The 18,459-nt window shown below is 39.0% G+C and overlaps 1 protein-coding gene across 4 annotated transcripts in view; it reads right to left on the bottom strand.

The window, feature by feature from the left end:
• Nucleotides 1-353: 353 nt before the first annotated feature.
• Nucleotides 354-18,459, bottom strand: part of ARL15 (ARF like GTPase 15) — a 434,430-nt gene continuing 416,324 nt past the window's right edge. For all 4 annotated transcript variants that reach the window (XM_003925863.4, XM_074385918.1, XM_074385925.1 and 1 more), the window contains one exon: nt 354-2,365. In XM_003925863.4, coding sequence (XP_003925912.1) covers nt 2,213-2,365 — 153 coding nt within the window. In that variant the 3' untranslated portion in view covers nt 354-2,212. The remainder of the gene's footprint in view (nt 2,366-18,459) is intronic.

Here is an 18,459-nt window from a genome sequence, read left to right as displayed (position 1 = left end):
ACCACCCACCCACCCGTCCAGGCCCCACCCCGCCCCCACGTGGATTTCCAAAACATGGCAAATTCTAGGGTTACAAGGACAGGATGCTGCCGGGAAGCAGCAAGACGGCGAGCTCCGACCTGCTAGACAAAGAGGGAGCCTTATTGACAGTTGTAAAGCATTAGGCGTCAGACAGAAACTTGTCAAAAACAGCTGTTGTTGGGTACTGATTGATAATGTTTTCATTCTGACGGCTGAGACGCTGCAGACAGTCGTGGGTCTGAGGAGAAGCCCATCACTGGCGCACACATGAACACACACACAGACCACGGGAAGTCATTTAACAGATGGCTTAGGAGCACTCAGCCACGGTGTCTTAAAAAGACAACATTCTACATTTAATGAACTTGCAGGGAAAGCAAGGCCTAACAATCATTTATTTCTCATGGAAGATGAGTACAACAGGACAAAATAAAAACAGGAATTGTGTAACTGGTCATCAGAATAAAACTTTTGAGCTACTCACGGATTATACAGTGTTCAAAATATTCAAGGATGCTGTAGACAAAATTGTATATTAATCACTAAGGGTCCTTCCTGATTCATGACATTACAAAAAAGAAGCTTAAAGAAGTGTTTCCAAGGTAACGATTTCTTTACAATCTACTCACAAGATTAAACCACAAAAACTATATTTAAATGCCATTACGGGTCTGAAGTCTATCTTCTGGAGAATTACCAGGTATTACATCATTCTGTAATATAGCATGAGTCTGTGCTATTTGGATATCAGTCTATGTTACCTAAAAATTACAAACAGATTTTTATCACTCAGATGTAGGGAGCAGTTTTTTTTATCATTTGGCCACTTAGTATTTTAAGTGGTCAAAAGTCTACAAAGCATGCCAAAGAACATTTCATCTATGAACCTCAATATGCATAGACTTTTTTTCCTGATTTAAAAAAGATCAAAGGTGCTAAACCTTAGCAAAACTGTACATTTATCCCTATGCAATTTTATCATTTAAATTAAATGGGGGGGGGGGGAACTAGTTCCAAAGACTGAATCTGAGTCCTAATATTATTTATTTGCTGCAGCCCCCGCACACTTTTAAGGGCACAGTGAAACCCCTGAAAATAGAGGTTTATAATAGAAATACTGATAAACCTTTAACTATTAGAGGAAGGCATTAACAGACTCCAATAAACTATAGTAGCACATAATGAATGAATCTATAGATAATTCTTTGTTATCTTTGTCAAATCCATGCCAGCTTAAACCCTAACCAGTATAAATTATGCTTTTTCTGGCTGTTTGTAAAATTTGTATCTATTATTTTAAAAATTATTTTCTCTATTTTAATTAAACACTTGCAGTTTTTTAAAAAAGATACCTATGTTACATTGCAGCTTGACTTTATGCAGGCTAATCTTTCCATTAAAAAATATTTGAAGACTCGACTCAATCCAATACAGTCCACGATGCATGCATTCCACCTACATTTCCTCTAACTGCTCTCAGAAACTGAAACAATGTCTTTGCTCCTGAAAGAGAGGAGTGACACTTCAGATGTAATCACGAAAACATTATGCAACTTATCTCTAAGCTCTTCAGAGCCAATTTTACTATGGCAGGATATTTCTTCCTGATAAGGTGATTAATTAAAGTTTTTGGTGCTTACTTTTCTCTCATAGTCTATAAGCGCAGTATACCAAAAAAAAAAAAAAAAAAAAAAAACCCAATAAAAATAAGATAAAATAAAATAAAACAACTCCCCCACCACCAAGAGATCTTGAAAATAATATACATATTTTGTGGAGTCCCAGTCACATAATACTCCACTCCCAACCCCAGGGAAAATGATCACTGTCTTGTGAGTCTTTCTGAGTCCTTCAAAAGGGATTTGATTTCCATGAGCCATGAATTCCATCCGTTTTAACACAGAGTATAGAAGAGATGCTTAGAACAACAGAAGGAAGAGACATGCGGTGAAGATAATTAGTGGTAAACAGAGAATAAATTCTCTCTCAGTAGTGTGTACTTGACGTTAATGCCGATGATAATTCATCTGATCTACAGAATATTCACTTTAATAGAGAGATGAGAGTCTGAAAAAACCAGAGAAAAATAGATACTGAAGCCATTATAGTCTTGATACCAAAATAAAATTAAAATGAGAAACTAACATGATAGGTTCAAGGCCTTTGGGGAGCCTGCTTTCTTTGCCAGATTTCACATTCTTACAGCGTCATGGTCTTTTTCTTCTAACAAATTTATCAGCTGAGAGAAGCTGTCTTTCAGTGCATCCACGTCGTCCAGTGAGCAGGGCTGTAGAATCCAGCGTTTTCCACGTGCAAGTGGTTCAAGTTCAAAATATTTTTTGATCTTAAGAGGAAAAAAATCAAGACAAATAGGTTATTAATTATATCAGAAACTTTCTCATATCAAAATTCTGAGGGATAAAGTAGGGGGATTTCAAGGCGGAATTTCTACGAACTGTGATGCCTATGACTTTGCAAGGTGGATGCCAGTCTGCAGCTGTTGTTATAATGTGGGTTAAATATTGTGACCTGGGAGTGTTTTCTTTAGGGGTGAATGACCTGCGTGCAACTCACCATTCTACCCATACATTTAGCGGCATGGGAGGTCTGATGAAGAAGTCGGAGAAAAAATTATTTGCACTATGGCACCAAGCAAAATACACTGCAGACACCAAAAGATTCCATTTAAATAAAATAAAACAACTAGCAGAGTAGCTTTTACCTCTCATCTTGCTGACTTACTAAATTGGTGACAACTTACAGTATGTACTATATTGATTACTCAAGTCTCAATTATTTTGACCATCAAGCACATAATACAACAAAAATCTAATTTAAATAATCTTTTTGTCTTTCTCTCTTAAATTTCTAATATGTGTTTCTGAGACATGACAGAGTGTTTTCTAGGAAAGAGGATAGAAACTGAGTGTATGTGTGTTTGTATGTGTATACAAACTTGCATAAATTTACATATATGCATAAAATCGTCTAGTTTTTTTTTTTTTTTTTTTTCCAGTCCTGAATTTTCTGGGAGGGAAAAAGCAAAAACTCATAAACAAGTGTGTGCTGAAAAACCTGTTCAATTAATAACCAGTCACAAGTTACTTTTACTATATTGGCCAGCATGTTGACTAATGGCATCTAGTATTACGAATTCCTGGCTGCAAATAAATAGCAAATTATTATGGCTTCTAGGAGTATTGATGATCTCTGAAATGGTATCATAAAACACAAAGTTCAGGAAGCTCCCCACTCACACATAGTATAATATGATACAAAAATAGAATGTTACATTTATTGCCCAGCAAGGTTTTTACATAACATCAAATACAGTCAGTAGCAACCTCAAAAGAGACATTGTTCAAAGATGTTCTTGGTCAACAAATTTCATTAAATCTCATGTGTCACAAAAACTTCCAGTGTCTTATCTTAGTCAATACTTGACTTAGGAAAAAAACATATCTCCACTTTAAATGCTGTTCTCAAATATGGCTTTATTTTGCCAGTAGCACTGCAGACTACTGTTTGTTGATAGTTGAGATACACCATCCAAATTGGTATTCATATGTTTGACATTTTTTCATATTAAGCCAGAAGATATTTTATATATCTATATATAAGAAATACTGAGCTGTTATGCTCATTTAGGAACCAGAAATATGCTAACATTTTGTTTCAAGTGTGTCCAAAAAGTCTTCCTATCAATGTCTGCAAGTTCATAATAAACACTAATTTTAAGAAAAGCTTGTGAGAATTAAAGGATCCTCATTAATTCTGATTCTGAAGAGTAATGAAAATCTCATTTGCAGATCAGAAAATGGGTACACAACTTTCAGAACAATTTTTTGCCGAAGGTATTTTATAAATCATGTTAAGATAATTCTTTGTTTTGTTTTCGGGTGTTTTTTTATTTTGAGACAGGGTCTCACTCTGTCACCCAGGCTGGAGTGCAATGGTACAAACGAAGCTCACCTCCCAGGCTTGGGTGATCCTCCTGCCTTAGCCTCCCAAGTAGCTGGGACCATAGGTGCACGTCACAGAACCTGGCTAATTGTTTAAAAACCTTTTGCAAAGATGGTGTCTAACCATGTTGCCTAGGGTGGTCTTGAACCCCTAAGCTTAGGGGCTTCTGCCACCTCAGCCTCCAAAAGTGTTGGGATCACAGGCGTGAGCCTCCAAAAGTGTTGGGATTCTTGCTTACGGAAAACACAAACTCCATTCTTTTAGTTTGTCTTCTTTAAGGCACTGAAAACAACTGACATCTAAGAGAATCTGAAATTCCTAGTGCAAACAGTATTAGGGACCAACCCTACCCAGCAGAGGGAAGAATTGGAAGTTAGCTAAGCAGAATGCCACTGGCCAAGAAGAGGGGAAAAGGGTAGACGGGAGGGACTGGCAGGGAACGCTGGCTAAGACCACCCCTCGAAAGAGGAGGGGGCTGCTCCAAAGAGTTGAAAATCAGAGATGTTGGTCTTGTTGCTTCTGCCACGAAGTAAGGCTTCAGATTGTATCACTGGGCTCAGAAATTGGGACCCTTGTAGTTGTGATGCAATCTAGTACTTGATCAGTAATGCTTCCCATTGGATAAAGTATGCAACATCCAAAATCTAGTACATGAAGGAAGTTGTACCCTTGTTACATTTTATAAACTCAAATCCAAAAGGACAGCATTTTCAGTATTGCTAATGGCTGAGAAGAGGGCTGGTCACAAGAAATTCAATAAAATTAAAATAATAAATAATAATAACAAAAAGGCATCTCACTAACAATACTTCCTCTGAGTGGTTAATTTAAAAATCATACAGAACTGATTCCAGCAGCATATTTACAGCTAATTTGAAAACAATGTTGGATTAAAATAATCACAAAGTATATCAGTTAACATTTGATATTTTACAACACCTACCAGACACAGAACAGTGAAGTCTAGCTACCCGTTAAAGGTTGGTTTCTAGGCAACTGAAAATATAGTCTATCACACAGGCACACATGGAAGATAATACAGATGTCTGAAGGTAGGCATGCTTCAGAAGGTGTTCCTGCTGAATACTAAACATGAGAAGGAAGTGGAGATTACAATGACAGAGTGGTCACCAGATAAAGGGGCCTAGTGGTGTTAAGCTGACAAATATGGCTGGGTAACTCGAGATTCTCAGATCCATAACCTAAGTGGGTATCTAACCCTGCCATATTCATTCCACTGGTATCCACAGGCTTCCACACAACTCTACATTTATGATATCAATTTGTAAACAAGTTTTGTCATTTCACTAATATTCAAGTACAGAGAGTGACTGCTGCTAGAACATTTATTAGCTTTTCATTACTCAGAGTTTCATATTTCTAAAAACAAAGACCACAGTACAGAGAGGACTTTATGCTCTAATTCTGACTCCTTTTTTAAGGATAATATTTTATTTTGAGGCAGAGTTTCACTCTTGTTGCCCAGGCTGGAGTGTAATGGCACAGTCTTGGCTCACTGCAACCTCCACCTCCCCGGTTCACGCGATTCTCCTGTCACAGTCTCCCAAGTAGCTGGGATTACAGGCACCTGCCACTATGCCTGGCTAAGTTTTGTATTTTCAGTAGAGACGAGATTTTACCATGTTGGCCAGGATGGTCTCGAACTCCTAACCTCAGGTGATCCATTCACCTTGGCTTCCCAAAGTGCTGGGATTACAGGCATGAGCCACCCCACCTGGCCTATGATAACATTTTTATTTTGTTTTCTTATATCAATCTAAACTTCAAATTTTACTTCCCATATATTATTACAATTACAGTCACGTCTGTTCACCATTGCTTTTTTGTCTTTGTATATGTTGATGTATGATTTTAAAGAATAGTGTTTAACTCTGAACAACATAGGTCAGATGCTTAAATCTGACATTATTTTTAAGGTGAAAAAAAAAAAAAAAAACTGCCTGTGATGCAAGGACCTATTTTTCATGAGGGGCATGAATGTTTTTTAAGGTCCTTTACTTACCAAGACAAACATTTTAAAAATGACTAAAGAGAACATGAACCGAAGTATTCCGGCTACTTTATCCATTGCTGAGCTAGCATGGTTAAGTGGAAAGTTCTTGAATAAGGAGATACTGATTGTTTCACATTGGCTTCTGGAGATGGCACTTGGGAGAATGACGTCTGAATACAGCTGTCTGGCAACCTGTGGTCATTTAGCTATTTTCAGGATAGCCACAGAGAGTGGGCATTTATTAGTAGCCATGTGTCCACCCTAGAGATAGGAAAACAAAGCCACCACCACAGGCAACCAATTTTAGCTCTGTCACCAGAGCCTTTCTCCACTCATGCCACTGCTGGCTGATTGGCATGACTGCATTCCATTATTCACACATCGAGTTTACTGTAAAGTCCCAATATAACAGAGACGACTCGGCACCATCGCACTGGTGCTAATGTTTGTAGCAGGTGTTAAACCTGTGAGACATTACACAGCACCGGAGTCCCACCCATTGGGTAGGAGATGTCCTTTATGCTTCCTTGAGTAGTGAAATCATAGTGTCATCCTTTCCTAGTTCCAGGATCTCTAATGGGGTAATGATGTTGTCTGATTTCCCTGTCTTGCCCTCACTTGAGAGTCAAAATTTTGACTTTCAGTTCTTGCCAACTTGGTGTGACTAAATTTCTAGAAGGCATGTGAACAGTTCTGAACTTCAATAACAGGTCTTTCCTTTTTTAAAAAGCTGCAAACTTCATTTTATTTCTAATGGTAGGCTGCTTGTTTTTCCTCTTTTTGTTATTAAACCAGTAGTGTGTGCCCAGCGTTGACCTAGTTTTCCTGTAAGCACTTTGGGGAGCAGGGGGATAGGACAGTCCAAAAAGCATTTACTTAGTGTGTGAAACAGAGTCAGGTTCTAAGCTCAGATATTTATAAACAGAGCTTTGACCCACAAGAACGTATTGTGAGACATGGAGAGCCAGGCTGTGTGACAGTTCCTTACTGTGTGGGGCTCTGCTCCGCATCATAGAATATGCCGCCCCTAGTTCTACTGAGTTAAATGCCATTGGCACCAACCAGTTATTGCTAAAACTGAAAACACATTGTGCCCTCCCATGCCCAACACAACCCTTGGGTGACCCTGACCCTGTTGGGAACTGCTGCTCTTGACCATGTGAAATACAGGTGCCTCTCACCCTGTATGGGATATTAGCTTATTTTTTTCAGCAGTCACCACTGGAGAGGGCAGCTAGATATCTGTTCGCGCCATTCTTCCCCATATCCCCTGCTACAGACAACGTGGAGGGGAACTACGTTTCCTTTGTGAAAAACTAGTGGATTATAACTGACCGTTCCTAAGCCTGCGAGGCGGTTGTGATGGGTTGTAGCGGGATCGGGAGCTATCTAAGGAGCCTTGGAAAGTTTTGTCCTAAAACTTGTCTTCGCATAACTTCATTCACTCAGCCACTCTGTCCTGAATGAGCCTGTGGGGAGTGTGGGAAGGCAGCTTGGGTGCCAGCACTCCAGGTGCCAGCAGACAGGGCTCCATAGAGGACAGGATGCTGCAAACCAAAAACAAAATAGCAGCGATGGCCTTGAGAGGACCACTGTCCTCATCATTTGTATTATAAGAGCACAAGATTCCCCCCGGGCCTTTTTAGTGACCACAAAAGATTGTTTAACACTGCACAATTTACTAAGAGCTTTCTCACTTATTTATGGCACTTGGACCGTACTTTCACTGGACATCAGAAAAGCAATGGATTCCAACAAAGAGGGATATGATTACTTCGACTAGGTCTTAAATCATAGAACACAATTTGAATAAAATGTATCTGGATAGAAGACTGTTAAAGTAAACTTCAGAAATAAAGGCACATTCTTTCTCCGTCTCTAGAAAAGGAAACAGGTCTCATGAAGGAGTCTAGGCTGACAACTTTAGCTCCTTCAGACTGATAGTGATAAGTCAGCTAATGCAGATGACTGGGTGAGGATCTCAAACCACATACAAAAAGCCAGGAAAAAGAAGTACAACTGTGGGATGTGACAGGGAGAAGGGCAAGCTGGAGGATGATAAAAGAGAATCTGACTCTGTTAACCATCGTGAATCACGTGCAGATGTTACTGCTTTCTCCTAAGTTTAAATACACAGTGTCCACTGCATGGCCTGTATTTTTCAAAGAACTAAAGGAATCATGGTTTTGAGATAGATTCATATTGGTTCTGTTATTTATTATTATAATTACTTTTTTTTTTTTTTTTTAAAGAGATAGGCCCTTGCTTTGTTGCCCAGGCTGGAGTGCAGTGGCACAATCATAGCTCACTTCAGCCTCGAACTCCTGGGCTCAAGCAATCCTCCCACCTCAGCCTCTCAAATAGCTCGGACTATGGGAGTGTGTCAACACGTCTGGCTAATTTATTTTTTATTTTTTGTAGAGATCTTATCTCATTATTTTGTTCAGGCTGGTCTTGAACTCCTGGCCTCAAGCAATCCTCCTGCCTTGGCTCCCAAAGTGCTGGAATTATAGGCATGAGCCACTATGCCCGGCCTAGACTGGTTTTAAATTCTTTGGTAAAAGTATAATCTTGTTCCAATTAACAGGATGCCAAGCGAACCTGAATGGATGGCAACATCTTGTAGGACCTTTTCCATGCTTGTTACAAAGAAAGTGGGACTTTCCTTATCTGTGTCCTAGCACCTTTCTTTAATCGCTAGAGCAGACAGCCCTATTGTGTGAACATGTCACATTGGGGGAAAATATTCATATTGAAATTTTTCTCAGTGGTACGGTGGGGTCTCCTGACATAGGGCTGGCAATAGCTGATTGTGCGTTCTCCTTCCAACTCCGGGTACATGGATGTCAAATTGTACAAGTCATAAACCTGGCCATGGTTTGAAGTATTTACACTACACAAACCTGCAAGTACAACAAATCAGAACTTTTTTATCTTTCTAAAGAGTTACATTTACCACCACACTACTGAGTGTACACAAAAGTGCCCTCCAGCTTTGCCGCCTTCATTCAGGGCTCATGGAGCCAGCTTAACTGGGTAACCTTCACCAAAGTCAGAGAAAGCCATGCCCACACCATGGCTCCGGGACAGGGTCTGGAGATAAAGTGGCAGGGCATCATTAAGATTCTTCAGAGTGCATTCTTGGCAGCTTGTTCAAAGGTTAGTCTAGAGAGCAGCACCAGCTGTTCCTCTTTTCATTGTACTGCTTGCAGGATTTTGAAATCATTAGAAAGGTACTAAATATGTCATTAAAGGCAGAAATAAATGATACAAATAAAAAGCCAATTTGCCACAGTCCCCAAAATATTATCACACAGAATGGATATTATTTACTGTTTTCCTGAGTGCTTAATAACGACCTGAAAAGGATGACTTAATGTTAACCGATGTCACATTATTACTTTGGGAGTGCATATTTATTTCAAAAAGACTGGAAGTATAAAAGTATAGTTCTCATAAGATGCGTCTTTCTTAAGGATACTAAAGTTCAGTGCAGCCTACCTGACCTTGGAATAACTGAAAACCAGACAAATACCTGCAGGTGATCACCTGTGATGGAGCCTCACTCTTACTATAAGTCTTCTTCCCCAGTCAGTAACCTCCGCTATGTATAGAATGCTATACGTTGTGACAATAATTGTGTAGAAAGCCAGTCTTCCAATGCATGGGAGAACTTAGCATGTCCCAGAACAGCCGAATAAAATAATCTCGTTAGCTTTGGTGGTAGGACCTAAGAAAAACATCCTCATTTTTGCTTAATCTGAGTACCAAGAAGTATAGGGCAAATCATGTCTGTTTTTCCTTATTATTATTTTTAGTATGCTGTTGGGCTTACTTTATTCTATGATTCTATCCAAAAAGCTTGCTTCTAGATAACCACTGTGGGAGGCACAGTTAGGTATGGGTGCTTCTTGTCTTCAGGGACTAACGGAAGATGCCCAGCACTCCCACCCTGGTACCCTTCTCTACTCCAGTTATTATATCAGGCCCTCTACAGCTTGGATGGATTCCTGCACCTAGGCCTTTGCTCCAACTGCTGCTTCTAACCCAAGGCTCCTCCATCCACAGGTGGACAGGACCAGCCTATAGATACTCTCTCATCTTTCAAGACCAAGCTGACATCCTCCTATCATTTTGAGGGGATCCCCTGATGATACAGAAATAACTTTTGAATTATATAGAAAGAGTCTTAGTCACAGAGGCCAATGTTGGTTGCCTCTCCATTCCCCAGGCACCATAAATTCCCCGTAAATTAAGTTTTATTAGAACTCAGTATGTTCATTTACTTAAGTATTATCTATGGCTGCTTTCATGCGACAGCGGCAAAACTGAGTAATTGTCACAGAGATGGTATGTCCCACATGGGCGAGAATATTTACTACCTAGCCCTTTACAGAAAAATAAAGTCAGCCTCTGGCCTAAAGCAGCCTTCTGCTTTGTCCAGCAGAGAGGCACAGGAGTGCCTGGGAGGAGCCTGGGGCATCAAGCTTTCTGTGCCTCAGTTTGACCTCAAATTGCTAGACTTCCTCTTCTCTGCTTTAGCTCACACTTTAGTGGGACAGAGGATTTGGGTTTTCCAACTTGGCCAGGCTCCAGTTATGACTTCAAATGCTTTGAATAGTAGTCAAGCAGGCAGTAGGGTCATCTCTCATTTAAAAAGCCATCTTTTATTTCTTCTCTGTGTTTAGCCTGTGTTTCTTTCGTGTATGTAGAGACTTGTAATCTTGCTAAAGGCCACGAGGACAAGCCAGGGCACAGAAGTTTTCTTACCAACTCCCCTGGTACTATTCCCCATTAGGCACGTGGTCAGTGACCTGTTCGTTTCAGGTCTGTGGCGCCCTTCAGGATGGCTTTTGGTGCACAGCAATACTAGTTATTATTACTTTGCAGTTTTAAAAAGGAATATACAGTTTGGTAAATGTACACCATCTGAAGCCTGGCTTTTCCTGAAGTTTTTATGTTAGACTTAAACATTTTTAATATTTTATCTACATATCTTTTCAATTTTAACAATTACATTCATGGTCCCTTTGAATACTCTTTAGGTCCATCTATAAACTTAGTTCATTTTTAAACCTCACTTTATAATTCCACTTAGAAGTTTAATATATTCAATTTTCCTTTTAAGCATTTCAACTGTTTTAACAATTAAAACACTCTCAAGTGGTTGAGAATCTTAAAAATCGTTTCCCAATAATTTTATAAATTCAATGACTCAAGTTCTGGTACATTTTAAATTAGAATCACAAAGAGAATCTACCAGTTTGATCTATGTGTAATATATATTTTTTGAGACAGAGTTTTTGTTGTTTTTTTTTTGTTTGTTTGTTTTTTGAGATGGAGTTTCACTTTTGTTGCCCAGGCTGGAGTGCAATGGCACAATCTTGGCTCACCTCAATCTCTGCCTCCTGGGTTCAAGCGATTCCTCTGCCTCAGCCTCCCAAGTAGCTGGAATTACAGGCATGTGCCACCACGCCTGGCTAATTTTGTATTTTTAGTAGAGTTGGGGTTTCTCCATGTTGGTCAGGCTGGTCTCAAGTTCCCAACTTCAGGTGATCCACCCTACTTGGCCTCCCAAAGTGCTGTGGGATTATGGGGGTGAGCCACAGCACCCAGCAGACAGTCTTGCTCTGTTACTCAGGTTGAAGTGTAATGGTGTGATGTTGGCTTACTGCAACCTCCACCTCCCGCGTTCAAGTGATTCTCATGCCTCAGCCAACTGAGTAACTGGATTTACAGTTGTGCACTGCCACACCCCCACTAATTTCAGCATTTTTAGTAGAGACAGAGTTTTACCATGTTGGCTAGGCTGGTCTCTAACTCCTGACCTCAAGTGATCTGCCCACCTTGGCCTCCCAAAGTGCTGGGATTACAGGCGTAAGCCACCACGCCCAGCCTATTTAATCATTTCTATACTTTTAATGATAAACCCTCCAGGGTAAAAAGAATAAAGAATTCATTAAGGAAACAATTTACCATCTCAAATGAAAGGGGTTTTAATTCTATGTAGCTTGAGGTTCCTATCTAATTGAACTTGGGTTGGTTTTCAACCGAAATTTTTAGAGATACTCACTAACAAGTTAAGCACTTTCAAAAAATAATTGTTACAACAACTGTTTGAAGACTTTGGTCTTCAAAGGGGGTTGTTTGCTCCTGGATAAAAGTTACCATTACCTACTTCACTGTCTGCTCACAAAGGTGGATACTCCTGCCTAAGATTCTAGATAATTTCTTCCACTGCTTCGTTGGACTTTATGTTTCTTTAGCATATGCTTTACTATCTTTCCATCTTGCTCTACAGATATTGCATTTTCTTTTACTGATAATTTACATACTACAAAATTCATTATTTTAAAACACACAATTCAGTGGCTTTTAGTATATTCATAGGATTGTGCAACCATCATCACTATATAGTTCCAGAACATTTTTGACATCTAAAGAGAAACACCTGAACCATTAGTAGTCATTCCCCATTACTGTTTCCTTCAGCCTTTAGCAACCACTACTCTGCTTCTTTTTGGATTTGCCTATTCTGAATGTTTCACATAGATAAAATGTAATACGTGGTCTTTTGTCTCCAGTTTATTTCACTTAGCACAATGTTTTCAGTGTTCATCCATATTGCAGTATCAGTACTTCATTCCTTTTTACGGCTGAATAATATTCCACTGTGTAGATGTATCCCATTTTGTTTAACCATTCATTGGTTGATGAACATTTAGGCTGGTTTGACTTTTTGGCTGGTATAAATAACGCTGCTTTCTATGAGCAGTTTTGTAGGAACACGTTTTCATTTCTTTTGGGTATATATTTAGGGATGGAATTCCTGGGTTATATGTTAAATTTATGTTGTCAAATGCTTTTTCTGCATTTGATATAATCTATTAACATGACTATGATTTTTATCTTATAGTCTTTTAATATGTGTTACCCTGATTTTTTTGTATGCTGAAACAACTTTGTATTTGATATAAACTATGCTTGATTAACATATGTATAATCCTCTTTTACATGTTGCTGGATTCATCTGTTAGTACAGCTGATCCCTGAACAACATGGGGGTTGGAGTGCTGACCCCCACATAGTCAAAAATCTGTGTATAACTTTTAAGTCATCCAGAACTTAACTACTAATAGCCTACTGTTGACTGGAAGCCTTACCAATAACATAAATGGCCAATTAATATATATTTCATAAGTAATATGTATATTTCTGTTATTACAATAAGCTAGAGAAAATAAAATGTTATTAATAAAATAATAAGGAAGCCGGGCGCGGTGGCTCAAGCCTGTAATCCCAGCACTTTGGGAGGCCGAGGCGGGTGGATCACAAGGTCAAGAGATCGAGACCATCCTGGTCAACATGGTGAAACCCCGTCTCTACTAAAAATACAAAAAATTAGCTGGGCATGGTGGCGTGTGCCTGTAATCCCAGCTACTCAGGAGGCTGAGGCAGGAGAATTGCCTGAACACAGGAGGCAGAGGTTGCGGTGAGCCGAGATTGCGCCATTGCACTCCAGCCTGGGTAACAAGAGCGAAACTCCGTCTCAAAAAAAAAAAAAAAAAAAAAAAAAAAGAAAAAAAAATAAATAAAATAATAAGGAAAATAAAATACATTTACTATTTATGAAGCGGAAGGGGAGAATTATAAGGTTCTTCACTGTCTTCATGTTAAGTGAAGGCAGAGGAGGAGGAAGAGGAAGAGGAAGACAGGTTGGCTTTGCTATCTCACAGGTGGCAGAGGGAGAAGAAAATCTGCATATAAGTGAACCCACACAGTTCAAACCCGTGTTATTCAAGGGTCAAGTATATTGGTTGAGAAATTTTTGCATCTATATTTACAAGGAATATTGGTCTTTAACTTTTTTTGTAATGTGTTTGGTTTTGGCATCATAGTAATCTTGGTCTTGTGGCATGAGTTGGGAAGCATTCCCTCCTCTTCTATTTTTTGGAATGGTTTGGGGATTGGTGTAAATTATTTAAATGTTTGGTAGAATGCAGCAGTGAAGCAAGGGTCCTGGGCTTTTCTGATGGGAAGTGTAATTCAATGTCTTTACTTGTTACAGGTCTAATTTTGATTTCTATTACTTCTTGAGTCAATTTCAGTAGTTTGCACCCCTTCTGGGAATTTGTACATTTAATGTAGGTTATCTAGTTATTTGGCAAACAATTTTGTAATAGTATTCCTTCATAGTCCTTTATGTTTCTTTTCTTTCTTTTGTGGTTTGGGTTTTGTTTTCTTTTTTCATTTTTTTCCCCCAGACCTCACTCTGTTGCCCAGGCTGGAATACAGTGGTACTATCATGGCTCACTGCAGCCTCAATCTTCCAGGCTCAGGTGATCCTTCCACTTCAGCCTCTGGAGTAGCAAGGAACACAGGCATGTATCACCATGCCTGACTAATTTTTTTTTTTGCAGACATGGGTTTCATCATGTTGTCCAGGCTGATCTCAAACTCCTGGGCTCAAGCAATCCTCTTCTCTTGGCCTTCCAAAGTGCTAGGGTTATAGGCATGAGCCACTGCACCCAGTCCCTTTTTAATTCTGCAAGGGTGATAGTTGGGTCTCTTCTTTCATTCCTAATTTTAGTAATTTAAGTTTCCTTCATTTTTGCTTTGTTAGTTGATGAAATATTTGTCAATTTGACCAGGGATGGTTGCTTATGCCTGTAATCCCAGCACTTTGGGAGGCGGAGGCACGTGGATCACCTGAGGTCAAGAGTTGAAGACCAGCCTGGCCAACATGATGAAACTCCATCTCTACTAAAAATATAAAAAAATTAGTGAGGTGTGGTGGTGCGTGCCTGTAATCTGAGCTACTCGGGAGGGTGGGGCAGGAGAATCACTTGAACCTGGGAGGTGTAGGTTGCGGTCAGTCAAGATCGTGCTACTGCACTCCAGCCTTGGTAACAAAGTGAGATTGTCTTCCCGTCCCCCACACCCCCAAAAAAAGATTTGTAAATTTTATTGGTCTTTCAAAAAAAAAACTAACTTTTGGTATTATTGATTTTCTGTTTTGTTTTCCTAATCTCTATTTCATTTATTTCCAGTGTAATCTTTATTATATTCTTTCTTCTGTTTGTTTTGGTTTAGTTCGCTCTTTTTCCCCTTCTTTACTAAGGTTGAACATTTAATTTTAGTGGCATTTTCTTAGCATTCTGTTGGATCTCACCCTCATATATATTATTATGTTTCAATTTCTAACTCTTTTATTGATTAAAGTAAATGAAATTCTATATTCTTTTCCTAGTTTTCTCATCTGGAAGGGCTATACTTCTTATAGGTGTAAAAATAAAATCCAGTTGGATTATGTATCTCTCACATTTTGATTGTTTCTGAATTTATAAGAGATATGATATATTCCAAGTTACAATAAGAAAAAATGTAAATTGATCTGTTTTTCAGTCAGCAAATAGGACTCCTAACCTTACAAATCAGGGACAGAAGAGTTCTCCTTACTTTTTTCTTCCCTACATCTATTTATCTAATTCTACATTTTGGAGTCCACTTGTAGCAACCACTTCTAATACCAAATTATGAGTAACTGAATGTTAATGTCTGGTAGAATTAACAAACAGCAACCACCTCTAGTATCAAATTATCTGTACCTGAAGAGGCCTGTGGTTGTCAGAAACAAAATGCCCAACTTAAACTGGCCTGAAAAGATGACGAGGATTTATTTGTTTATAAAACTGAAATATTGGCCGGGCGCGGTGGCTCAAGCCTTTAATCCCAGCACTTTGGGAGGCCGAGGCGGGTGGATCACGAGGTCGAGAGATCGAGACCATCCTGGTCAACATGGTGAAACCCCGTCTCTACTAAAAATACAAAAATTAGCTGGGCATGGTGGTGCGTGCCTGTAATCCCAGCTACTCAGGAGGCTGAGGCAGGAGAATTGCCTGAGCCCAGGAGGTGGAGGTTGCGGTGAGCCGAGATCGCGCCATTGTACTCCAGCCTGGGTAACAAGAGCGAAACTCCGTCTCAAAAAAAAAAAAAAAAAAAAAAAAAAAAAAAAAAAAAAAACTGAAATATTCCCTGCTAGTGTAGACCCATTGGATTCAGAGGTTCATAAGGTCATCAAAGCTGAGGTTTAGTTTCTAGGTAGCTGATACATGAAGAAATAGCCAAGAAAACTGCAGAAAAATAGGTGTGACTGAATGACAAACCCCTGAGTCAAACTATATCAAAGGCCTGCAATCTCTGAGCTTTTTAGTTATAGGAACCATTATACTCTCCTTATAACAGGCATTATAAATAATTATTGTATAAATTAATGGGTTAGGCTATCAAGACTCAATGCAGATGATGCACCTCCACAAACCTCTGGTGAACTCCATTTTTAGTTAGAGCATAATCCAGATTTGGATCATTATTCTTTATTTTCGCATGTGTATGAGTATTCAGTTCATTGAGGGCAGAAAATAGAAAAAAATTTTTTGTGTTCACTAGTGTTCTCAATATAATGTGAGACACAAAAAGAATACTCATTTATTCTTTAAAAAAAATAGATTTAGGCCTGACGTGGTGGCTCACACCTGTAATCCCAGAACTTTGGGAGACCGAGACAGGAGGATCACCTGAGGTTGGGAGTTTGAGACCAGCCTGACCAACATGGAGAAACCCCATCTCTACTAAAAATACAAAATTAACTAGGCATGGTGGCACATGCCTGCAATCCCAGCTACTTGGGAGGCTGAGGGAGGAGAATCGCTTGAATCTGAGAGGTGGAGGTTGTGGTGAGCCAAGATCACGCCATTGCACTCCAGCCTGGGCAACAAGAGGGAAACTCTGTCTCAAAAAAAAAAAAAAAAAAAAAAAAAAAAAAAAAAAAAAAAAAAGATTTAAAGAACTGAACTACAGTGAAAAAGACAATAAAACATGTACTATATTTCACTCCATGTTAAAATGTTAGTAAAAGAAGAAAATTGAATATTGGAGAGAAGTTACCAGTCTTTCAATTAAGCCAAGGTTTCATGCAGAAGGTGGGATTTTACACAAAGAGTTTCAAAACCATAGATCTAATTGGTTCAGATGATTACACATATGCCTACGGGCAGCTGCAATGAATTGTGTTGCAAACAGAAAAGTAAACAACCTATTCTGGAAAAGAGAATCACTCCAGAAATCTCAAGACCCACATAGAATACTTACGTTTTGAGCTATTCCTTTAATCTGTGTCCAAACAAAGCATCTAATTCTTATTTCAGAGAATGGAAAGCTCTGACATATGCAAAAAGAGAAGCATCAGTACACTTGTCTTTGCATGCCAAGGTGCAAGCAACAGACTTCTCAATATCATACATAACATAGTCATTAATTACAGAGGCAGCCAGGTTCAACAGCACATCATGTTCTTCTCTTCTTCCCTTTTCTCCTCTCCTTCCTTTCTGTTAATCATTTCCAATCCACTCTTTCAAAAAGTATTTATTTTTGGTATCAAGCACTTTTAGGGTATTCTACTTGATTTTGTATCTGCTGTCTTTGGGGTAATACTCGGTTATGATTTGTCTTCATTTCAAGAAAGCAAATATTGTAAGCAGGAAGAAACCTATTCAATGAAAACCTTTTTCCTGGCAATAGAATAAGGTTGTTTGAAGAGTCCTACCTATAATCCTGCAAGCTAGCAAAGTATGTACTAGACAGGAAAGGGAGTTAATGAGTGAAAGCCCCAAACACATATCAGAGACAACCAATTAGCTTGTCTGAAACACAGGCTTGTAAAGCTATCAGTATCTTATAAAATGGTCTACTAAACACGAGTAAAATGTTGTTTAAATGGCTTGCTTAACTAGATGCATTCACCATGAAATTGATTCTTTTAAGTTTTTTTTTTTTTAAACTTAATACTCATTAAGTGTGCATATTGAAATGGCTAGGAGGGTGGGAATGTGGGTGCGCATCCTGATCTACAAAGTGCAGGTTGAAGATATGAGTTCCATATTTTATGAGGTTAAGGAGTGTTTGAAAAAGAAAAACAACGCATCATTACCAACAATTGTGTCTGCCTCAGTGACTGAAATGTTTCAACACAATTGGATTATTCCTCCTTTGTCTTCCTAACAGCTCAGACTGAGATGGGTAGATGTGCTGAGGACATTCCAGTGCTGAGAATTTATGCTTTTTTGTTACAGAAAGCACTGTTTCCCCACTGCAGCCTTTGATTCTGCAAAATAGCATGAGAGGAAGAAGCTCCTGAGCCTGGTATTTTTCAAATCCAACATTTGCCTTGGAGTGAACATCCAATTTCATCCCCCTAAGACCTTACAAAACATTTAAGGTAACTTAATGTTAGCTGACAATTGAACAATTCTGATTCTATTTCACATTTTGAATTTTCTTAAAAATCTACTGTATATTTTAAAACGGAGTTTTGGTCACACCTCACATTCAGCTTTTTCTGTTGTACAAGGCTCCATGCCACAAATACATTTCAAACAATTGCTACCTGATCAGACAACCAG

This window comes from Saimiri boliviensis, chromosome 1 (assembly GCF_048565385.1).
Source record: "Saimiri boliviensis isolate mSaiBol1 chromosome 1, mSaiBol1.pri, whole genome shotgun sequence".
Classification (NCBI taxonomy): domain Eukaryota; kingdom Metazoa; phylum Chordata; class Mammalia; order Primates; family Cebidae; genus Saimiri; species Saimiri boliviensis.
This window is presented reverse-complemented; position numbering and strand designations above follow the sequence as displayed.